At 35.2% G+C, this 23928-nt stretch overlaps 1 protein-coding gene across 5 annotated transcripts in view; it reads right to left on the bottom strand.

The window, feature by feature from the left end:
- LOC143243012 (cell adhesion molecule Dscam1-like) overlaps positions 1–23715 on the bottom strand; it is a 118745-nt gene extending 95030 nt beyond the window's left edge. For 3 of the 5 annotated variants that reach the window (XM_076486652.1, XM_076486653.1, XM_076486654.1), the window contains exon 1: positions 23350–23715. In XM_076486652.1, coding sequence (XP_076342767.1) covers positions 23350–23455 — 106 coding nt within the window. In that variant the 5' untranslated portion in view covers positions 23456–23715. The remainder of the gene's footprint in view (positions 1–23349) is intronic. The other 2 variants (XR_013023716.1, XM_076486655.1) reach the window with 1 other exon arrangement.
- Positions 23716–23928: the final 213 nt, after the last annotated feature.

Here is a 23928-nt window from a genome sequence, read left to right as displayed (position 1 = left end):
TGAAATATTAACCCTAATAATAATTCAATTATATTTATAAAACCAAACGAAGCATTAACCCTATTCATCATCTAATTATGTTTATAAAACCAATCGAAACATTAACCCTATTAATTATTCAATTATATTTATAAAGCCAACCGATACATTAACCTATTAATTATACAATTATGTTCATAAAACCAACTGAAACATTAACCTTAGTCATTATTCAGTTATATTTATAAAACCAATCGAAATATTAACCCTATTAATTATACAATTATATTTATAAAACCAACTGAAAGACTAAGCCTATTTATTGTTCAATTATATTTATAAAGCCAACCGAAACATTAACCATATTCATCATTCAATTAAGTTTATAAAACCAATCGAAACGTTAACCCTATTTATTTTTCAATTATATTTATAAAACCAACCGAAATATTAATCCTATTCATTACTGAATTATATTTATAAAACCGAATGAAACATTAACCCTATTCATTACATAATTATATTTATAAAACCGAATGAAACATTAACCCTATTCATTATTGATTATATATACAAAGCCAACCGAAACATTAACCCTATTAATTTTCCAATTATATTTATAAAACCAACCGAAAGATTAAGCATATTTATTATTGGATTATATTTAAAAAACCAAACAAATAATTAACCCTATTTATTATTGAATTATGTATATAAAATCAATCGAAACATTTACCCCATTTATAATTCGATTGACGTAAACCTTTTAAGTACCGAGAATCAGCTAAGAAATTTAAATTTATATTTGTTTTGATTTCCACGCAAAGCTTCGCAAGGTCTGTCAGGACTAGCCGTCCATAATTTAGCAGTGAAAGAGTAGAGGGAAGGCAGCTAGTCATCATCACCCACCGCCAAATTTTGAGCTACTCTTTTGATCAAGGAACAATGGGACTGACCGAAAATTACAACGCCCCCACGGCTGAAGAAGCTGGTGTGACGGGAATTTGAATTAGTGACCCTCAGATTGCGAGTTAAACGCCCCTAATGTCATAATCATGTCGGTCCTTTTATCTGGATATACAGGGTGTCCCAAAATAACGTTTACACTCTTTGACTGTGTACAGCTAATAAACCGTTTCTTTTGTTTCAGATTTGACTTGTGTCCAAGGATGGCGGATAATCAGCTTACAATCGAGCACTTCCATTTCTTCCCGTTATGAGACGTGTCAGGAGCAGAACGGATTTCAGTTTGAATACCTGAAGTGAAGCAAGCAAATTGTGACATTTTACAATTTCAATCAAGGAGAGTTTTCCTTGGGAAGAATTGTATTTGTTATTTTTCTCTTGATTTCAGTATTAAATCTTTAAATAAATCCTTTGGTTATCATATGTATCTTGTTTCATTGTTAAAATCAATAAAGAAGGCAAGGTATAATGATCCAAAGAGCGTAAACGTTATTTTGGGACACCCTGTACTTATTGAAGGAAAATACCATTCGCAAAACCAGTTTTAACGTAAAGGCATTGTGTGTAAACGCACACTGCGCATTAACAGTTGTAATCTATGTATAGCTGAGCCACTAAGGGGCGCTGGCTATAATTCCGACGGCTTATAATGATAAAAATTAGGATGTTTTTCTTATAGCAAAGCCACATCGGGCTATCTGCTGAGCCCACCGAGGGGAATCGAACCCCTGATTTTAGCGTTGTAAATCCGTAGACTTACCGCTGTACTAGCGGGGGGAAAAATAGGGTAAGATACTCGTGGTGATCACAGCACTGATAACCCATTGCACAAGTTTGTGCTCGGCAAACAAACAAACAAATCAAACGAGCAGTTTGTAATAGTAAAGTTTGTTTTTGAATTTCGCGCAAAGCTACTCGAGGACTATTTGCGCTATCCGTTTCTAATTTAGCAGTGTAAGACAAGAGGGAAGGCAGCTAGTCATCACCACCCACCGCCAATTCTTGGGCTACTCTTTTACTAACAAATAGTGGGATTCACCGTCACATTATAACGCCCCCACGGCTGGGAGGGCGAGCATGTTTGGTGCGAGCATGATTCGAACCCGCGACTCTCGGATTACGAGTCGAACGCCTTAACACGCTTGGCCATGCCGGGCTTAATAGTAAAGTAAAGATAGCTTTAAATTATGAATTATAAGTTTGTTTGTTTGTTTATTTGCACAAAGTTACACAATGGACTATTCCCACGATGGGTATCAAAATCCGGTTTCTAGGGTTGTAAATCCGTAGACACGCCGCTGTCTCAGTCAAGGGGCGGTAAGTTACAAGTGCATTTTTTAATTTTTTTAATTACATCCTTTTTATTTTGAAAACTTCGGGACATGAGGACATTTCATTATGTGAATTAATTGCGAAATTCACTAAAATTGTTAATGAAAATATAAATAAACTCTTAATTGCTCAGAATTATATTGACTCGGGCTCTTATCTGTTGACTGAACTGTAAATAATTAGTACAAATTAGTAGGATAACTCTAAAGAAAAGTCAATTATTATATTATTTGAGTGTTAATAACTTAAAGTAGCTATTCCAATATTTTTATTAAATCATATTGATTTAATTAATACATTATTATTTTTTTACAGAATGCCAAGAATCAGAAATAGAAATTTTTGCTGAAAAAGTTTTATTTAGGAATTAGATAGAGTTAATTTACATTTCGTCTAGTAGCCTACTCACAGAAATGTCACAGCCGAGGGCTATGATTTCTAAAACTATCGAAACGTGCCGAATAATAATAACTGGTCAATCAATAATATTGATGTTATGCGAAACATCCAATTATGGCCAATTGAAACTAAAACTTTACAAACATTTCTATGATACAAAAATATATAAAAAGACAAAATGCGCCTTAAAAGTACAGTTGATAAAAACCTGTAATTGTAACGTTTTTGAAAAATAGATTTCATTCTTCCAGTAGGTTGAAGAGAAAAGAAAAGTAACATTACCAAGTTTAGCAGAACTCTATGTTACGCCCGCGCCCTCTCATTTTTCCAAACGTCTTATAATTATATATTATAATTTATTTCTTGATCTAGGTATATTTTATTTAGCGTCGTTACCAAATGTCTTCAGAAGATAAAACACAGATTTTTCTAATATAAACATTTTACATTTCATTCTTTCAATTAATACCGCTTACTTGTTAAGCATTACATTTTCACGTACCATTAACATCAGAAACAAATAAACCTGAAAGTGAAGAATATCAAACACCGTACAATTCACAAAATTGAAGCCTAATAAAGTTCAAGAAACAGGTCATAAAACTAGTATACAAGTTGTTGTTGTTTTTGAATTAAGCAAAAAGCTACACAATGGGCTATCTGTGCTCTGCCCACCACGGGTATTGAAACCCGGTTTTTAGCGTTGTAAGTCCACAGGCATACCGCTGAGTCACCGGGGGGTGGGCAGTATTCGAGTTCATTCCATGTTTGTTTATGGCCAGAAAGGTTTAAATTACGCGACCAGCGATAGTTCACGTGTTCAGTTTCGTGATCGCGGTAGAATTAAAGTACAGCAGAACATTTACATCAGGAAAGAGAAGACAAGGAAAATTATAAATTAATTTCTCTTCTCCTGTGAGAAGACAAGTATCGTATCTTGTAACGGAGATCATTTTAATGTCATCACTCGCTGCGAATCCTGAGACAGAGAAAGCACACAGCACTGAACAATGGTATATGAAAAGTAAATATCCGTTATTCTAAAAATAGTTCATTCTTTCTATTGACAATGGCAATAAGATTTATATACGCTGTTTAATAAAGTCCGTTTATATAAAAGGAACACCTCTTCAAAAGGCATGTTCGGTTAAGTACAGTCTTCGCGAATATTTCCCCTTTGAAATAATCTTTTCCCCTCGCGATTTTCTAAAAAAAAACTGTAATGACTCTCTTTTTACATTTCTGACACGTCGAATACTTTTATATGGCAAACGTAGCTAATTGTTATCATGATGGTGAAAAATTTGTTTTATGGTTAAATTATAGAACGATTTAATTTCTGTAGACGCGAAATCGCCTCGTACTGTATACGTGTTAATATATTTTACGAATTAATCAGTATACAATTTTTGTCGAATGTTAACACCGCATTAGTTACTCATCAGTTGAAGTATTATATTCACTTCACAGATTTTGCTAAATGTAAAAGTCACTTGGTTTCACTGAATGTCATATTGCTTTGACAGACTTCACTGAATGTCATATTCTCTTGAATGTTACAATAATGTCATAATGTCTTCAAGATCTCATCTTTCTCAGCAGACATGCTGCTCAAAACTACTCTTTAATAATTAGTTTGGATTAAGAAAACCGCAAATGTCACAAAATAGTTTCAATGTTGGATCACTTCCAGTCACAGTGCCTGTTCAGAAGAGTATACCATTATTAATCAACTCATGCTGTGGAACTTTTTATAGAATATTGTAGTCCAGCTGACCAACAGTAAAGAAATGTTGAAATAAACTTGGAGGGAAATGAATTGGTTGATGCACCTTGATTGTAAAGCTACACGAGGGCTATCTGCGCTAGCCGTTCCTAATTTAGCAGTGTACAACTAGAGGGAAGGCAGCTAGTCATTACCATCCACCATCAACTCTTAGGCTATTTTTATCAACAAATAGTGGGATTGACCATCATGTTATAACGCCCCCACGGCTGAAAGGACGAGCATATTTGGTGTGATGGGCATTCGAACCCGCGAACCTCGGATTACGAGTCGAGTGCCTTAACCATCTGGCCATGCCAGGCCTTTTTATAAATAAAACTAAATTTTATATTTTATATTTTAGTTTGCTTTAATCAACACGCAACCGCTTTAAGGTAAACGTTTTTCAAATATCTACTAAATTGTGGACTATAATCTATATTGTACTGATTATTTAATGTTAATTTCTTCAACAGTATAGACTAAAATGTTTAATACATATATGTATAATGTTTTATTTATATTTGTTTATTTAAGTATATTTTTACTGTATATTACTTATTATTATAATTATTAGTCTATGTAGTTAGGAATCAGCTAAATCTCTTTAGCTGGTCGTAATGTGTTAGGCATTATTAAAATTACAGCCAAAGATATCTAGTGCTAACAGTCAGCAAGTCACGTGACAGATAAGTCAGCAATGCACTCTAATCATTATTCGTTTTTTTGTTTTTTTATGACCTTTGCATATTTCTAGTGAAAACAATATATTAAGTTAATTATGCTAATGACCGGGTTTGTTTCTGGTTTTGATCATAGTAGGTAACGTGATTTGGCAAAACTCTATGTGTGTACAGTTTATTAGTAGCGAACTTCTGGACTCAGTGTCACCAAACATGTCGTTACCCTAATGGCCCTACAGGGGTGACGTGGGTGACTGTACGAATCTGTATCTGACTATTCTATGTGATTTCTGGGGTCTCTCCTGTCATCCTTTATAACTGGAGAAATGCTGGATAAATTGCCAACAAACCTGGTATTCACTGTTAGGAATCACTGTTATTCACTGTTAGGAATCACTTATAGATAATATTTCAGTTACTAGTGTCGTGTGATATGTGTATAGTTAACTCTTCAGAATTATTATATGACACATTTTGTATCAATCAACAAAATGTGAACCTTTTAACCCCCAAACTATCGCTATGTTTACTTACATCTCACTTCACTACCTTTGAGATTCCCACGTTATATCACTTTGAATAATTTTATGTTGTATATATATTTTTTATTACTGCAAGCACAAAAAATTATGTGAAATCACTCATTTTCCGCTCTCCGGTGGCGCAGCGGTAGTCTGCAGTCTTACAACGTTAAAATTTGAGTTTCGATACTCATGGCAGCCAGAGCACAGGTAGCTCATTGTGTAGCTTATTGCTTAACAACAACAAAACGATAATTTCCTTTAAAAGGTGTGTAGAGGACTCTAGAAGTACCTAGTGGAATTAATTACGACATAATTTGGTTTGTAAACAACAAAATCACAAGTCTATTTTAGTGCTTACGTTATTTAAAAAATTATGTTTAAAGGTTCGATGGAATCCATGTGTATTTTACAGCAACTGTAGTATTAATAGGTTTACAAATTCAAAATAGTTTACTCAAGTAGCCATACAATTCTCAACTTACCAGTTTGTAACATCTAATTTTATGTCAAATATAACGCTAAATTATGGGCTGAGCGTGGCGTGGCGGTTAGCATTTTCAGCAGCAATCAGAAATTCCACAGTTCTGCTGAACATCAATATGAAGGTCGTTAAGTTTATGCGTGTCATCCTGGATGCGAGGTACAAATTACAACACGCATCAGAGGGATGGCTTTACGTGATACCCCGGGGTATAACGGTACCCAGAGCATAGTGTAACGGGTCATTAGTACGATTCAAATGTATAATTTAAAAGAAGATAAAGATTGAACTTGAATGAATATGAAGTTTTAATCATCTTATGCTTACAACAAGCATATTCGTTTTATTTCGTCATGGTATAATTTCTCGGTATCTGATACGAATGCAAGTTTTATGTTTAGGAAAAAAAAAGAAAAATCTGTTTATCTGTGGATTAAACTTTCGCCAGAGCAACCTCAAAAGTGACATCCAAATCTCAAGATCACTGAATATGTTCTGCATGGTTAGGTGGCTAGAGTGCTCGACCCGTAATTGAGGGTCACGGGTTCAAATCCCCGTCACACCAAACATGCTCACTCTTTCAGCCGTGGGAGTGTTATAATGCGACCGTCAATCCAACTAATCGTTGGTGAGAGAGTAGCCCAAGAGATTTCGCAGAAGGTGGTGATGACTAGCTGCCTTCCCTCTAAGTATTACACTGTTAAATTAGGAACGGCTAACGCAGATAACCCTTGTGTAACTTTAGGCGAAATTCACAAAAACAAATTAAACGTTACCTACACAGTCTTATTTCTAAAAGAATAAAAATGCTTTAAAAAACAACTAAAATGGTCCACTCCTCCTGAACGTTACATTAGCTAAACTCTTAGGCATCAGATAAAATTATATATTAAATTGAAAAACCCATATTAACCAGATCCAAACTAAAACACGAAGATACATGCACAAAGCCAAGAACCAGTTACGTAACAATTCAAGAACCTCAAAACAGAACGTTATCAAAATATACAAACAGTATGTATAACCAATAATCGCACATGCCACTCCAGCATGGGTGAAAATCACCTCAACCCTAATCGAAAAACAACAACCCATACAACACTGTATACTTACAGCAGATTATAAAGAACCAAGAACCACAATCTTATGTTTCCTACACGTATATACAGCCAATGAACGTCAGGTTTTTACAATTCTCGTATAATTATTTTTTCAAAATATCTGAACAAGAATAAGTCATTGCCGTCACTGTCTCGCTGCATCATACTTGATGAAAATGCCAAAATACCTTTCTCCAGTTAATATGACCTTTATAAGTAACAACAGGCTATCTAATAGAGATTTTACTTGACAAGTTTGTAATAAAAGCAAATTAATTATGGTCTATTTGTATCTAATACACCCGCCATAAATCAGGAAACGAATGTATGTAATTGTTTGTAATGTGTACGACTATACACACCAAGCTAACAAATGTATATTTTGAGCATGGATATGGTAAAGGTTATAGACTGTAACAGATACATAACTCTCACATATAGTAAGTTTACCATTTAGTAGGGCCCGGCATGGCCTAGCGCGTAAGGCGTGCGACTCGTAATCCGAGGGTCGCGGGTTCGCGCCCGCGTCGCGCTAAACATGCTCGCCCTCCCAGCCGTGGGGGTGTATAATGTGACGGTCAATCCCACTATTCGTTGGTAAAGAGTAGCCCAAGAGCTGCCTTCCCTCTAGTCTTACACTGCTAAATTAGGGACGGCTAGCACAGATAGCCCTCGAGTAGCTTTGTGCGAAATTTCCAAACAAACAAACAAACAAAAACCATTTAGTAGACGCTTTGCATGTTGTAAAAATTCTGCTAGAGGGAGAAAGGGGTATTAAAGAGCACCTCTTCCCTCTCTCCCCAAAGATACGAACGTAAGGATCTAAAGCCTGATCCCAGAACCCGTCTTAATGTAGGTATTAACACTTTCTGGTTGTCAGACTAGACTCATACGCGCTCTACAAACTTTCCGATATGAAACCATTCCTTTAGGTGTATAAATGTTCATGTTTAAATTATAAACGAATACGCCTTTTCTGGTTGGCTGGAACAATAAATTAAATGAGCCCCTTGCAAAATATGATTAAACTCTTTTATATTTAAAGTAGAAAGTCTGTTTTCTAGTTAGTGGAACAGCAGTAATTAGCTTCGAGATGTCTTGAAATGGATCAAGGTTGTATATTTTGTAATAATGTACTTGCACGTGTTTAACTACCACTTAAAGCACGCCTTTAAATGAAATCTATGACTCGTTTCACTCACGTCTAAAACCTTATTTTTTAGAGTTACGACACTATACAAAAATACCACCTACAGAGAAGATACGCCTGCTTTAGAAAGCTTTTTCTCAGATAAAGATGCATGTTAGGCTATTTCAGGTTCAATAATGTATTTTAGTTCTTTTTTAAGGAACATTGTACTGATATATTAAGAATTACAATTATTAAAAATAAAACACATTGTTTTAAAGTTAGCGACGACAATACCTGAACCCCAGCGGACGTTAAACTTGTAGTTTAGCACACTTGCATAATTTAGGGGCCGTACAATTTATAAAATCATTTTCAAAATGGCGAGTTTGATGTTGACGTACTTAAAAAGTATGAGCGATGATACGATGATATCGATTTTATACGAAGTGAAAAGTTGTTGTTGTTGTTTTAAATTAAGCACAAAGCTACTCAATAAGCTATCTGTGTTCTGCCCACTACGGGTATCGAAACCCGATTTTTAGCGTTGTAAATCCGCAGATATACCGCTGAGCCACTAGAGGGCACGAAGTAAAACAACATTTTTGTTATTCATCTTATACGAAGTAAGACACCAGTTTTATTTTTATCTTACACGGAGATAAACACCGTTTTTGTTATTCATCTTATACGAAGTAAGACACCAGTTTTATTTTTATCTTACACGGAGATAAACACCGTTTTTGTTATTTATCTTATACGAAGTAAATCACTACTTCTGTATCGATCTTAAACAAATTAAAATTTTTTTCACGTTTATATTGATAAAAATAATAATGTTACAAGAACGTAAGTCACCTCTCCAAGCAGAAGCTAACAAGTATTGAGTTATTAGTTGTGTATGTAATAGTGGCAAATACTGTGAAGTTGTATGAAGGTGTTCTGACTTTGTTTTAAATTTCGCGCAAAGCTACAATAGAGTTATCTGCGTTAGCCGTCTTTAATTTCGAAGTGATAGGTTAGACTCAACACAACCCATAGCCAACTCTTGGGTTACTCTTTTACTGACAAATAATGGAATTGATCGTCACATTGCCACATCCTTACGGCTGAAAGAAAAAAGCGTGTTCACCTACGGTGACCCTAACATGGCGAGTCTAGCGCCCTCACCACCAAGACAATTTTACTTAGAACTGAAAGCATGAACCTTTTTACTTTTATTTTATGAGTCTTACTGGTGATTCGAAATTATATTTTATAGAGAATCAAATCATTCTAACCCGTATAGAGTACGGTCTGCCTCCAGTAGTTAAATGAAAGTTTCCTGCATACGGTGTCGGCTTGCAAAAGAATCTGCGCTAATTTGAAGAGCTGCAGTTATGGGTTAAAATTAGGGGTTCGTTTCTAAGTAGTCGATATGTATCGTATCCAGATACATAAGTTTTACCAACAGTTCATTACAGAGTTTGACAATCTTGTCTGTAGTTTATTCTCTACGTTACTGACACTGTCTTAATCAAGTACTTCACACTTTACAGTGATTTTTCAAACTCTCAGGTTTAATCAACTAAATAGCAGCTGGAAAGAAAAGTAAAAATTCAAACAGTTAATGTATCACTATTTTGTTATTGTTAATTTGTTATGTTACTTTTATAAAATAAATGAAGACAAGATGTAGTAGTAAGTACTCATTTTCTTTGTTGAATCATTAACGTTTAGTAAAAATAATTTATTAGAAGTTCTGATTTAGGCTGTACGTAAAAGTTGTAATGTTTACTGAAAGTCTGCCGTATTTCGTGGAGATACATAAATCGTACTTGACGATGTATCGATATCAAATCATATCACGACTTGATACTTATATCGTATTGCTTCTCGACATCACTGAGTATTGCCACACATTTAGTGTCCCCCGCTGGTACAGCGGTAAGTCTAGAGATTTACAACGCTAAGATCAGGGGTTCGTTTTCCCTAGGTGGACTCAGCAGATAAGCCGATATTGCTTTGCTATAAGAAAGCACACATATTTAACTTAAACGCATATTTTGACCTCGATTTTCATTCGGTTCTGATTAGTTCTAAGAATCACAAATTTAAAATTTGTAAAAGCCTAACCTATATAAAATTACAACAAAAGTATAACAATATATTACAAGAGACACCTTGGAGAACTAGGTTTTTCAGTCAACTTGATTCAAATTAATCATCTTAAAATATATTATAAAAAATAAAGTTATGTGCTCATTTCACCAACAAAGACCAATAAAAATGTAGATTACACAAGCCTTTTCTTATTATTGGGTAACGACTTATCGATCACTTATCGCGGGTAATGTGCATAGAAAAAAATTAACTGACCATTAATGTGCCATATCGACGAAAGTGTCACATTATGTGTCACAATACACACACAATTCTTTAAGCATAATACATACATAGAAGTATCACAATATACACACAGTTCTTTAAGCATAATACATAAACAGAAATATCACAATATACACACATTTCTTAAAACATAATACATACACAAAAGTACCACAATATATACACAATTCCTTACAAACAACATAAATACAGTATAGTAATTATTATGTTGTTGAAAACCGTTAAAGAAATGAAATTTCATTCACATCTTTCTAGGATGCTGTGATGAGGGCACGTGCGTGAGGCTCGTGCATTTAAAAACTTCCACTTGTTCTGCCCATTTCTTTTTTTAACGTCCCCTCCCAGTAGATCAAGAGGCAAATCTGCAGGCTTACGACGCTAAAAATCCCGTGTTGAGAAGAGCACAGATAATCCATTGGGTAACTTCGCACTAACAACAATGAAAATACGAACGAATCTTTTCAAATTAAGTTTAGAAATTTACCTTGTTTGTTTTCTTTACGCGAAGTAAATTATTTCGAACGAATGAGATAAACCAATAATTTAATGAATGGAGAGTTAACTGGATTGCAAGTTTTGAATTAAAATAATTCATGACGATTACAATGACATAGTGCTGGATCTAACATTGGGAATCGATCATAACTCTGAGGTGGACACAACTTATATAGCATACTATGCAGCATCGCTATATAGCACAAACGACAAAACAATAAAACGTGATGAAAGAAACAACTTCCTTAAAAGTTCTCACTGTCGAGAAAAACAAAGATCATTTAACAACAATTATCCTTCTAAGTTACGATTAACCAATCACAAGAAAGGTGATTTATACTGTCCAATGAAAGAGAAGCCTATCAGGCAGGTGATTTATACCGTATAATGAAAGTGAAGCCAAACAGGTGCTTTAACTACATTAGAGTAATCCTCTTCTTTGAAGCACTTTGCTGATTCTAAACATTGTCGTTCCCATGTTGTTGTTTTTTCAATTTACACTTCAAGTAGCACATCAAGTTTGTTCTAACAATAATAATAATAATCTGTGATGACGAGAAACAAACGTAAAATTAAAGAAGCCTTAATTATACAACAACTCAAGCCCAAAATAAAACAATACAAAGGAACACCTTTATACCTATATTAATAAATATATCCAACATCTAAGCACGCCCTCTACATTCCTACACTCAATTACACAACTGCCTTCAAACATGTGGTCAGCTACCGGTCAGTAACCTTTTCTTTCTTTGTGAACCTGACGATGACTGAAGAAGGTCGAAACGTTGTTTGCTCCTCTATTAGTGCCTTCTCTATCCATACCGGCCGTTTTTAAATAAATAATAATAATAAGAAATTCAGCTTTGCATCATTACTTCGTTATGTCCATTTTCGAGACTAAGTCCGAGTACAGCTAAGCTAAAATATTATATTATCCATGTAAAAATGTCCATAGCCGTAGTTTTAATATTCAAGCGGCTGTGTGGCTATCAAAACTTAGTGTCTTTCTGTCTGAACTCTAGTGGCATAGTTGTAAGTTTGCAGACTTGTAACGCTAAAAACTAACTCGTAGCAAGCACATAAAAACTACTCTATCGTGTAGCTTAACTACAAATAAATCATTTTGCTTGACTCATACATTTTCAAAGAGAAAAACACTGTAGATACCGATAAAATATATTACATCTCATGTTTATTATAACGAACTTAATAAACATACGTAAAACACACACATAAATTATAGTTATAAGTATTTCGTACAAAAGCGATTCTGGTGTGTCAAAAAACAATCATTTTGTTCGTCGGATCTCTTAGTTCATTATGTTCCCTTTCTACAGCTTTTGGTTATAAAATAGTAAATACGGTGTTTCACCTGTATTTTTATGTATATACTTATATGATGTTGCGTATTACAATTTATTTCGGACGAGTCTCCCACAGTCGAAAATCCTTTATAAATTTAGAGAATAGGCGGAACTTTTGCAATACAAATTTAACAACATAAGTTACATGTTCTCCTAAATATATATTAAACTGAAACAAGCAAAGATAATTAAAACAACTATATAATACTAAATCCGTTACAAGGACTTGCCAGATTAAGTTGGTGTTAGAAGTCCACTAACATTTTTGATATGCTAAAAGTCCCTCCATTTTAAATCAATTGCTTCAATCAATCTGGTGTCGCTGGTGTGAGTTGAAGCTGATACATGCCAACTTTCAGAAGCCATTCTTTATTTAATAAACGTGGTCGGGAAGCCCGTGAAAAGAGCGAGTCAACTGACTGGCTGGCTCATTGAATCTTGAAGGTAATAAACACAATTACCCCCCAACTAGCTGATTGTGTCTGCCTTGTTCGAAAGGATATATGTTTAACGACATGTTATTGTCGTCTTACGATCACTAAAATGTTGAGTAGAAAACAGATTTGTACAATTTAAGTGTTTTAAGTTAATGTTGTTAAAGTTCCAAACAGAAGTATCTATCAGTCAGAAACGACCAAACAATGAAACACGTTGAGACAAAAAACGTCCTTAAAACTTATCACTGTCGAGAAAAATAAAAATCATTAAACAACATGCAATTACAAAAATACTAGTATTAAATAAGGTATGCAACTAGTAGCTATGTAGTGAAGTCTGTACCTATTGAAGGAATACAAGTATGCAATGAGGTCTGTATCAACTGAAGGAACAATAGTATATCATGAGATTTGTATTTATTGAAGGAATACTAGTATGTAGTGAGGTCTGAATCTACTGAACGAATACTTATAGATAGTGAAGGCTGTATTTACTAAATGAATACTAGTGTGTAGTATGTATCTACTGAAGGTATGGTAGTATGCAGTGAGGTATGTATTTATTGAAGGAACATTAGTGTATAGTGAAAATCTGTAGTTACTTACTAAGTAGTGGTTGTAATGGTCTAAGAAATGTTATTCAGCAGAAAGGAACTTCCTCATATTTCAAACAATACAGATCAGGCTTAATAGAAAGGTTATTATATTGTGACTAGATTACGTGCAATCGTTCCTACTAAGAGAGCAAGCATCTCAATGAAATCACAATGTACGTCCATTACTTATTAAGAACTATAAATTGATTCGTCCGCAATGCGTCATATGTCATCCATATAACATTTTTATTACAAACCATTTGACTAATGTTAAATTAAGGACGGCTAGTGCAGATGCCCTTGTGTAGCTTTGCGCGAAATTAAAAAAAACCCCAACAAAAATCAAACCTCTGATAAGTAAGCTGATGCAGTGTAAAAACCAAAAATATATCTACAAAAATAGTTTATAAAACAATACGTTTAGAATAGACAAAAAATCCAACAAAATATGGATTCAACGCAGTTTTGAGAAACCTAAAATTGTCACTCATACAAGCAACAATTCTGTGTTTGTTTTTTTGTGAATTCCACATTTTAGTTTTCTCGGAAAACAGAAAATCTGAAACGTTCGGTAAACACAGTAACACCCTCTTACGGAGTAAAAAATAATATTTGAATAACTATACGTCAGTTAGAAATATGTTATATTTTACTGCTGTGCCAATAAATATATAGAAAATATGAAACATTAAGTTATTTTTTTTTTGTTTGATTCTTGTTAACCATAACACTACACAATGATGGGCTGGCTGTGTTCTGTTTACCATTGAATTTGAAATCCGAATTCTAGCGACGTAACATTAAATTTATAAATAAAACAAACTACAGTTGTCAAGCTACAAAATATATTGTTTCTCGTTCTGGTGAGCATACAGACAAGATAACATAATCATAGCAATTTCTTTCTTTTTTTTATTTCAGAATTATCTCGCAAACAGCACAACACCAGAAATATTTGCTCGTAGTAGTACCTAATTTTGAACTGATAGACTAGAGGGCAAATAGCCAATCAACAGCTTTCACCGACTATTGTCCAATGAAAAAGTGGAATTTGACCGTCATTCTTATAACACGCTCGTGACTGGAAGTGAAGAGTGTATTTTTACTGCAATGGTCCATGAACCATAAAAACGAACATTGATTTAAATTATTTTGGTGTTTTAACGCACATTTTTATTTATGTTTATAAGGTTAAGGAAATAAAAATATTAATAAACGTATTAAATATCCTCTGTACAGTCGAAAGAGTTGAACGCTTGTGTTGGAATGTTCACACTGTTTTCTACCACCTGACCTGAAATAGTATAAAAGGGCTCCAGAGTGCCATGTAAGTCTCTTTCAGCGTCTTTGTGTGGTTTGAATTTCGCGCAAAGCTACACGAGGGTTATCTGTGCTAGTCTTCTCTAATTTAGCAGTGTAAGATTAGAGGGAAAGCACGCAACGCCAACTCTTGGGCTACTTTTTTACCAATGAACAGTGGAATTTACCGTGACTTTATAACGACCCACGGTTGAAAGGGCTAGCACGTTCAGTGTGACAGGGATTCGAACCCGCAATCTTCAGATTCGAGTCGAGCGTCCTAACCATCTGGCTTTGCTAGACCACTCTTTTCAACGTGCACATGTACTTCTGTTTACCATAATATTTCACTTTCATGCGTAGTTTTTACTAAGAATTACTTCGAGACTGATGAACTGAGGGAAGAGTAGATGCATTTTGAAGGTACAGACAAATTCGTTGTTGTTGAGTTCTATAATTTTCGTTACTCACTCAACAACGGATAAAGGTGATGTTTTACAAGTGTTGGTATTTGATATATATGAGATTAGGGCCCGGCATGGCCAGGTGGTTAAGGCACTCGACTCGTAATCCGATGGTCGCAGGTTCGAATCCCGTCACGCAAACGATGCTCGCCCTTTAAGCTGCAGGAGCGTTATAAAGTGACGGTCAATCCCACTATTCGTGGGTAAAAGAGTAGCTCAAGAAATGGCGGTGGGTAGTGATGACTAGCTGCCTTCCTCTAGTCTTACACTGCTAAATTATGGACGGCTAGTGCAGATAGCCCTCGTGTAGATTTGCGCGAAATTCAAAAACAAACACATAAACAATAAAAGATTCAGTACTTGCTGCGAAATTTATCCTGTTTTTCAAAGACACGGTGTGGAATTGTACGGCAGATACAACGGTAATACTATGATATCCCTATGTTTATATTAGTATTTTATCTATTTCAGAGTACACGAGCAATAAACCTTTTTGTGTACCTTTAATATTTACGTATTTGCGAACGCCTTGTTTCTGAAATATCACAAAAAAAAAAGAAAAAGAGGTGACATTACGAAACAATATCATATTCAAACTTAGGAAATCTCGAGCATATGAAACAGTTGTTAACAATATCATATTCAAACTTAGAAAATCTCGAGCATATGAAACAGTTGTTGTCTTTTTTAAATATAAGATTAACAGTTTTTTGTTTGTTGTAATTAAGATTCCTCGTTTCCTTCCATTCTGAATGATCACGCATTGGTACCGGATTAAAGCCCAAAGACTCTAATTGTCATGCTAATTCATCTCTCTTTACGCATGCGCAGCGAGAGATAACAATCTTTATTCACATGCACGATGAGATTGCTGTCAGCCGGATGGCGCCGTTGTAGGCATTTAATGAATACCAGCTGAAATCGACGAAATGCTATTAGTGCACAGGTGTTTTATTAATTACAAATCGCTAATGAGAAAAGCTGTCAAATGACTTTTCGGAATGTGTGTCTATTTGCCGTTCCGTTAAACGTCTGTACGAGTGGAATAGAAAACATTTTCCATTTGGTATTGAATAACGGAAATCATTGCGCGCAGATATTATTTCCGGACGCCTTAATCTCTGATTTCATTTTCAGGCTGAAAGAAGCAATTATTATATTTAATTAAGCACCATGGCAGTGTCTTTTATTTTTAAATATTCAAACAAATAGGCATAGAAATCAAATAAAAATTCACGTGTTCCGTTGGAAACTGATGCCAATTCAGTTGAAATGAAACTGTGAGAAGATTTAGTTCAAATATCTACCGACATGAAAATTAAAGATGTAACAATAAACTACTTTCCAACAAACTTCCACTTTACTACCCCCCCCCCATAAAACGATGATTAAAATGAGGTGTTAATGTACTTAGTTATACTGAGGAAATGAAACTAATTAATCATCGGAACATTTTCATTTCTCTAATGACTTCAAATTCTGAGTCAGATTTTAACGACTCTATGTTTAATGACTTACAAGAAAGATTTCTTCATAAATTACTAAACCTGTAATATTTTAAAATATTCGTGGTTAACGATCGGGAGTAAAATGTGCTTAAAAGGTATTATATTATATTTTTGTTTTTTTCGCGCAAAGCTGCATCAAGATTGTAGGTGCATAGTGGCTAGTAATATGCACTGATAGTCTAGATGGAAGGCAGTTAGTCAACAACACCCACCGCTATTTTTTTAGACCATCCTTGTCTGGACCTAATTATGAGGTTTAACCACCACTGTTGTCGCGTATCTACGGCTCCAAAGTATGAAAGGCGGGTTTAGAGAAACGGGGCGCGAACAATAAATCCTCAGATTTTTCGACTTGGCACACAAACTAGTATATCACATTGATCTAGCATGTTATAGAAATGATTAAAGAATGAAATAATTATCTGTAAAACTGGCAACGAAAGTTCTGGAATTTCGTAATAGGTAAGTATGTGTCTGTGACTAATTTACTGGGTGTGACCGTTCTAAAACTTGATTACATCTGAGAAACAAGACACGAAATATTAAATCCCATCGCCGCGGCTCAGCGATGAACGCAAAACGTATAACGATAAAAATCTGGGCTCGATACGTCGGTAGGCACAGCGCAGATAGCCATTATTTAGCTTTGTACTTAACACAACACAGGGCAGATAGAATATTGCGTAGCTTTTCGCTTAACAACAAATAAAGGATCGGCATGGTCAGGTGGTTAAGGCGCTCGACTCGTAATCTGAGGGTTGGGGGTTCGAATCCCTGTCTCACCAAACATGTTCGCTCTTTCAGCCGTGGGGGCGCTATAATGTGACGTTCAATCCCACTATTCGTTGGTAAAAGAGTAGGCCAAGAGTTGGCGATGGGTGGTGATGACTAGCTGCCTTCCTTCTAGTCTTACACTGTAAAATTAGGGACAGCTAGCGCAGATAGCTCTTGTGTAGCTTTGCGCGAAATTCATACCAAACAAACACGGATGTACGTCTTATTTAGAAGATAGCACATTTACACTGCTAAATACCGGACTTCGATACCTGGTGGGCAGAGCACAGGCAGCCTTTTGTGCTCTATAACAAATAAGAACAATTTGAAGATAAAATGAGATAAGAAGGTGTGTGTTTTAGAGAACGACATCAAACCATAATAGAAGGCTTAAAGGATAGCAGTATTAAAATAAGAAATATGACGTACTGGCAAATGTTATGTGTTTATATAAAACATATTGTGTGTATATATATTTATATATGATATTTCTCCATAGCATTATTAATGATATTTAAATGCAACTAATGACATTACCGAAAATATTAGAGTGCATTATAAGTTTCATAGTAAGTATAATATTTCAAATATTAATTATTGAAAATAAGAATAAGCTATTGGATTGGGAAGCTGACGAATTAAACCAAAACTATTCATCACACTTTAAGGTATGAGAGTAATTCATGAGTGAAAGAAAACTCTTTAGCGTGGATGGTGGGTGATAGGTTGCACTCCCTCTGATCAGGACTCTGAAATCAGAGACGGCGGAAGACAACGCTGGTAGGTTTGACACAGATACAAGAAATAAACTGAACCGTAAGTCTAGAAACTGTTACTATGAGCGAATGATAAGAGAGAAAATAGAAACTTAATGGGAAATAATGTATTGTAAGCTCCATTCGCAAGTTTTTGATCTCGAAAAGTGTACTTAGATAATGTTACAACAACACATTTTCTCACTTTATAGATTGTATGGGCACGTATGTTTTATATTCTAGTGAACATAAGTGTTCTACTGAAATGAACGTTGGATACGACATATACGAAGTATGTAAAAATAAAAGAAACTAAAACCAATGAACGAAACACATGAAAACTACTGCCTGTTTAGTAATATGTGTGTGTGACTGTTTGCGACATATTCCTGGTATGTAACTATAAGATAAGTAGAAAATATGGAGGGTTTACTTTTTATATTCGCTTCCACATTTTATTTACCTGGGTTTTATCCTATACGAAGCCAGAAACGAGAGCTTTCCAAAAACACCTGCGCAATGTGATCTCTCTCATTATTCAATTATTAATATTATGGTTATACACTTGAGAACAAGTTGCAATTTTCGAGCTATTCGAAAAGACAGAAAAGAAATAGAATAAAGTTTATAATTTTAGTAAATAACTCTCGTCTTACGTGTATTTTGCGCAACATGCAACATCTAATCAGCGCAACCAAGAAGTTTTCAATTTATCTGAGTGACTTGATTCGCTCAAGTAACGTTTTAACAAAGTACACACATGCACGCTATTCGAATATTTCGCCTGTTAAGAAAAAAACAACTTTATTCCTTTATATTTAGTAATAATAGATATCTGGATTGTGTTTAGTAATAAACTTACCTTGTCAAAAGAAAGCGACTTCTAACCTGTTTTGATGCATTTTGTGCTTTAAGTGCTTGTATAAGTCAATTTCAAAATATAAATGCACACATCCGATGTAGAAACATAAGTAAATTAAGATATATATATATTTTTAAATTATCCTTAAATTGAAGTAGACTAGCTTTCTTTTATTAGGAAACCAATGAAAGATATGGGTTCAGAAAGGTAAGGCTTCCGGCCATATTACCCAACTGTTCAAGTGTTGCATACCACAAGCAGCCGGAGAATGAAATGAATATTCATACCATTCTATACGAGTATATACCACTCAACTCTTAGGCCCGGCATGGCCAGGTTGTTAAGGCACTCGACTCATCATTCGAGGGTCGCGGGCTCGAATCCCCGTCGCAACAAATATACTCGCCCTTTCAGCCGTGGGGTTGTTATAATGTAACGGTGAATCCCACTATTCGTTGGTAAAAGAATAGCCCAAGAATTGTCGGTGGATGGTGATGACTAGCTGCCTTCCCTCTAGTTTTACATTGCTAAATGAGGGACGCCTAGCGCAGATAACCCTCGTGTAGCTTTGCGCGAAATTCAAAACAAACCACTCAACTCGCCTAAAGCAATACATATGGATTCTAGTACAACTCGTTTGTTGAAAGTGATGTTGGAAAGCTGTCGCCTTAGTATAATATGTGATTAATGGAAAGAGTGCAGGGATGAATGGGGTGTTTTGGATATCACAATCTTTAAAGGAACATATTCCAAAGGAAACAATGTTGTAAGGCCATTGTCAAGATGCACAGTTGTCAGATGGCGTATAACCTGCCGTGGTAATGAGGACTGTAATGATGTGGTGATAATCCAAAATCATTTTAATATAACTTGTTCAACCTTTTATATTTAATTATTCATTAGAAAGTACTTAATACAAATGGTAACTCATGTAATGCCACATTTGTTTAAATAAACCAGTAATAAAGATGAATGAAAACAAAAGTGGTCACAGATATGTGCAGAACATAAGTTCAATATAACTAAAGTCACACAAAGTTTCACTTATAAATTGCACATGCAAACTACGTTTGTCCCCTTCCCATGATTCAGCGGTAAGTCTGCGAGCCAATAACTCTAAAATTTACTTTCGATACCTGTAGTGAGCAAAGCACAGGTAGTCCATTGCGTACTTTTGCGCTTAACAACAACAACAAAAAAGCAAAATACATGCGGGAAATGTGATATTCTAACATGAGTTACTTTCTAAATGAAATCACATCTGTCTGAAACAAACAAACAAAAAAAACGATTTGTAATTCTTTACATTTGTCTATATCACGTATGATAGCTCTTTTCTTTTTACTGGCTGAATTTTCTATACCCATTACGTATCAGTGTCCAATTTCTATCCATTTTTTTTTATCAATCTCATTTTGCTGATTAGAAAATATATTCGCTAAATTACCCACACCGTCTGCTTATAAATCGTTTGTTTATTTTTTTAATTTCGCCCAAAGCTACACGAAGGCTATCTGCGCTAGCCGTCACTAATTTAGCAGTGTAAGACTAGAAGGAAGGCAGCTAGTCATTATCACACACTCCCAACTCTTGGACTACTTTTCTACTATAGTGAGACTGTAACGTTATAACGACCACATGGTTAAAAGTGAGAGCAGGTTTGATGTGACTGGGATTTGAACCTGCGAGCCTCAGATTATGAGTAGAGCGCCCTAACCACCTGGCCATATCGGACCTGTTTATAAATCGTTGTGTGTCAATTTACTATTAGAGCTGCTTTAGTAGAGGACAGACAACTGATCAACTCGTGAGCTACTTTTGTCTGACCGAATAGTGAGACCACTGCCCATATGATGCATCCATGACACCCAAGTGCAGTACGCCTTTTGGCAGCAACTGTTCGTGAACAATAAAACATCAAATTCACAGTTCGGGCACACTAACCAATTAGCCACGCTGGTATTTGATCAGCGGAAGCAGTTTTTCATATTTTGGGGTGTTGTATTTTTTCAACGTCTGGTGTTATTCGAGGACAACTGTTAGTGTTAAATTAACGTTTAAATAATTCCGATTAACTATCCATTAGGCACAGCACAGCCAGATGGTTAAGACGCTCGACTCGTAACCTAAGGATCGCAGGTTCGAATCCCTGTCGCACCAAATATGCTCGCATACTTTGTCTTCTCCAATATACTTTGATAAACTTATAATTTTGCCAACTAAATTTTTAGTCCAAAATAATAACCGACAGTGAACAGATAAAGATTCTAAAATGAATTCGATAGACGGAACAAAGAGTCCGTAATCCGAGAGTTGCGGGTTCGAATCCCAGTCGCACCAAATATGCCGTGGGGGCGTTATAATGTGACGGTGAATCCCACTATTCGTTGGTAAAAGAATAGCCCAAGAGTTGGCGGTGGGTGATGATGACTAGTTGCCGTCCCTCTAGTCTTACACTGCAAAATTAGGGACGGTTAGTGCAGATAGCTTTCGTGTAGCTTTGCGCGAAATTCAAAATAATAAATGACAAAGAGTCAAAATGATAAGATGGTGAGGAATTCAGAGGCCTTGTTACAAAACGTTCCTTTACAATGTAACTCTACTGTATCAAAACAAGATCGCTATATTACAACTAGCTTTGTAATGAGTTTCTAGAGAGCATAACCACGATTATTTTAAATTTCTATCTACCTTACACGTGGAAATAGCATCATTCACTTTCAGCTTAGACCGGGGGTAGCCCAGTGGTCAACGTGCTCAGCGAGAGACAGTAGTTGACCAACTACTTTCTGTCCAGTCTATCATTTTTATAAATTAGAAAGGGACATGCGCAGGCAGTCCTTGTGTAACTTTTTGTGAAAATTTAAAACAATTACAAAAAAAAAAACCAACAACTTCCTATTCCCAAACACTCTTGTCTACCTTCCATGTTTCGTGTTCCACCAAAGAGAATTTTAACAAAAAGACGTACCAGGTGTAAATGGTCTTTTTAAGGACCTTACGAAGAAGAAAAAGAATAATTGAACTCGTATATTATAACACACTTCAGTCTAAACTATTGAAATCATATCCCCTTGTGGATCAGTAATAAGTTTATGGGCTCACAATGCTAAAATCCGAGATTAAATTTCCAGTAGTGAATAGAACACAAATATCCCATTGTGTTGTTGTGGGCTAATACAAACAAAAACACACAAACACAATCCCAAACACCACAAAGGACATAATTATACACCAGACTTTTATTTGTTACTAATTACAAAACTATACAATGGGCTATCTGTGATGTGCCCACCAAGAGTACCGAAACCCGATTTTTAGAGTTATGGTTAAGCCTTCAAACTTTTCACTGAACTACTAGTGAGTATGGAGACTAAGTCGTTTTCGTACGCCTTTTTATTTCAACTGATACTTTACTTGATCTAGAAAGATACTGATATATTGTGCATACAATACTCTGACATAGACATGGGAATGTATTTTCTGCGACGTAATACCTTTTACAAATCATATCCAATAACGCTGTTTCTGTTGGCATCGAGTAGCATCATAATAAACAACGACGTAGTGAAGTTATGAAGTGATATATTTATGGTGGAACATGCTACATGTTTAGATAGAGCATTGGTCCGTCTTCTTCAAACAGTGTTCTGTTGTAGTATGTTCCACCACAAATAAATCACATCATTATACTAATAAATCATTGTTCCCCTGTTTGTTACTACGTTAGCATAATGCGCTTCCTTACTTAAGATAGCAGCGGGATTAGCTCTTAGAACTCACTGATTCGAATGCATAGTTTCCACAGCCAGCACATCTTGTTAGAAAAACCACAAAACATTTCAGAGAAGAAAAAGTAACAATGTATAATTGTACATAATTCTAAAGATGATAAATTATTATTTGAACTACATACATATATATATATATTTAATTTATAGGAATATAGTCAACTATAATACGTTTTATATAAAATGTACTCGTCTTATATGTATGAGAATTTTTGTTAACTTTTATATCACCTGCCACAAGACCAACTCACCTACCTGTCTGTAATCTCGTGAACAGAACCAGCCAGATTATTATGGTTGATAACAGCATCCTAGAAGTGAACCTGAACAGAATGGAGAAGCCGTTGGTGTATGTCAACATTTCTCACTACATTGGCAATCAGACTAATTGATTAAAAAAACAACAACAACTGACACCTTTAACAGCTTAGTCTACACTTGAAAGTGTTGATATCTGGCTTAAGGCGATCATAAAGCCCACCAGTGTTTGGCAAATAACCCGTTTTTCACGAGGAAAGACAGTGCCGTTACAAAGCACCTAAGTAATATCAGAAAGTATGTCTTGTGGGGTTGTTTACGACATCGACGAGCGCTTGTTCTTTACTGAACGCGAGTGAACAGCGGTTCTAGGTATAAGCAATGACTGCAGATGACCGAATGGTGGCGCTAAAAAATGAACGTATATATATATATTACCTACTACTACATCACACAATACTTAGAAGTAAACAATTTACTCAAGTAAAGCCTTCATTTTTCTCTAAGGCTTAAAAGAAGCCTTAAGTTGTAGCTTTAGACATTATAAACGTATATATATATATATACTTTCATGAC

This window comes from Tachypleus tridentatus, chromosome 2, assembly GCF_004210375.1.
Source record: "Tachypleus tridentatus isolate NWPU-2018 chromosome 2, ASM421037v1, whole genome shotgun sequence".
Lineage (NCBI taxonomy): Eukaryota > Metazoa > Arthropoda > Merostomata > Xiphosura > Limulidae > Tachypleus > Tachypleus tridentatus.
This window is presented reverse-complemented; position numbering and strand designations above follow the sequence as displayed.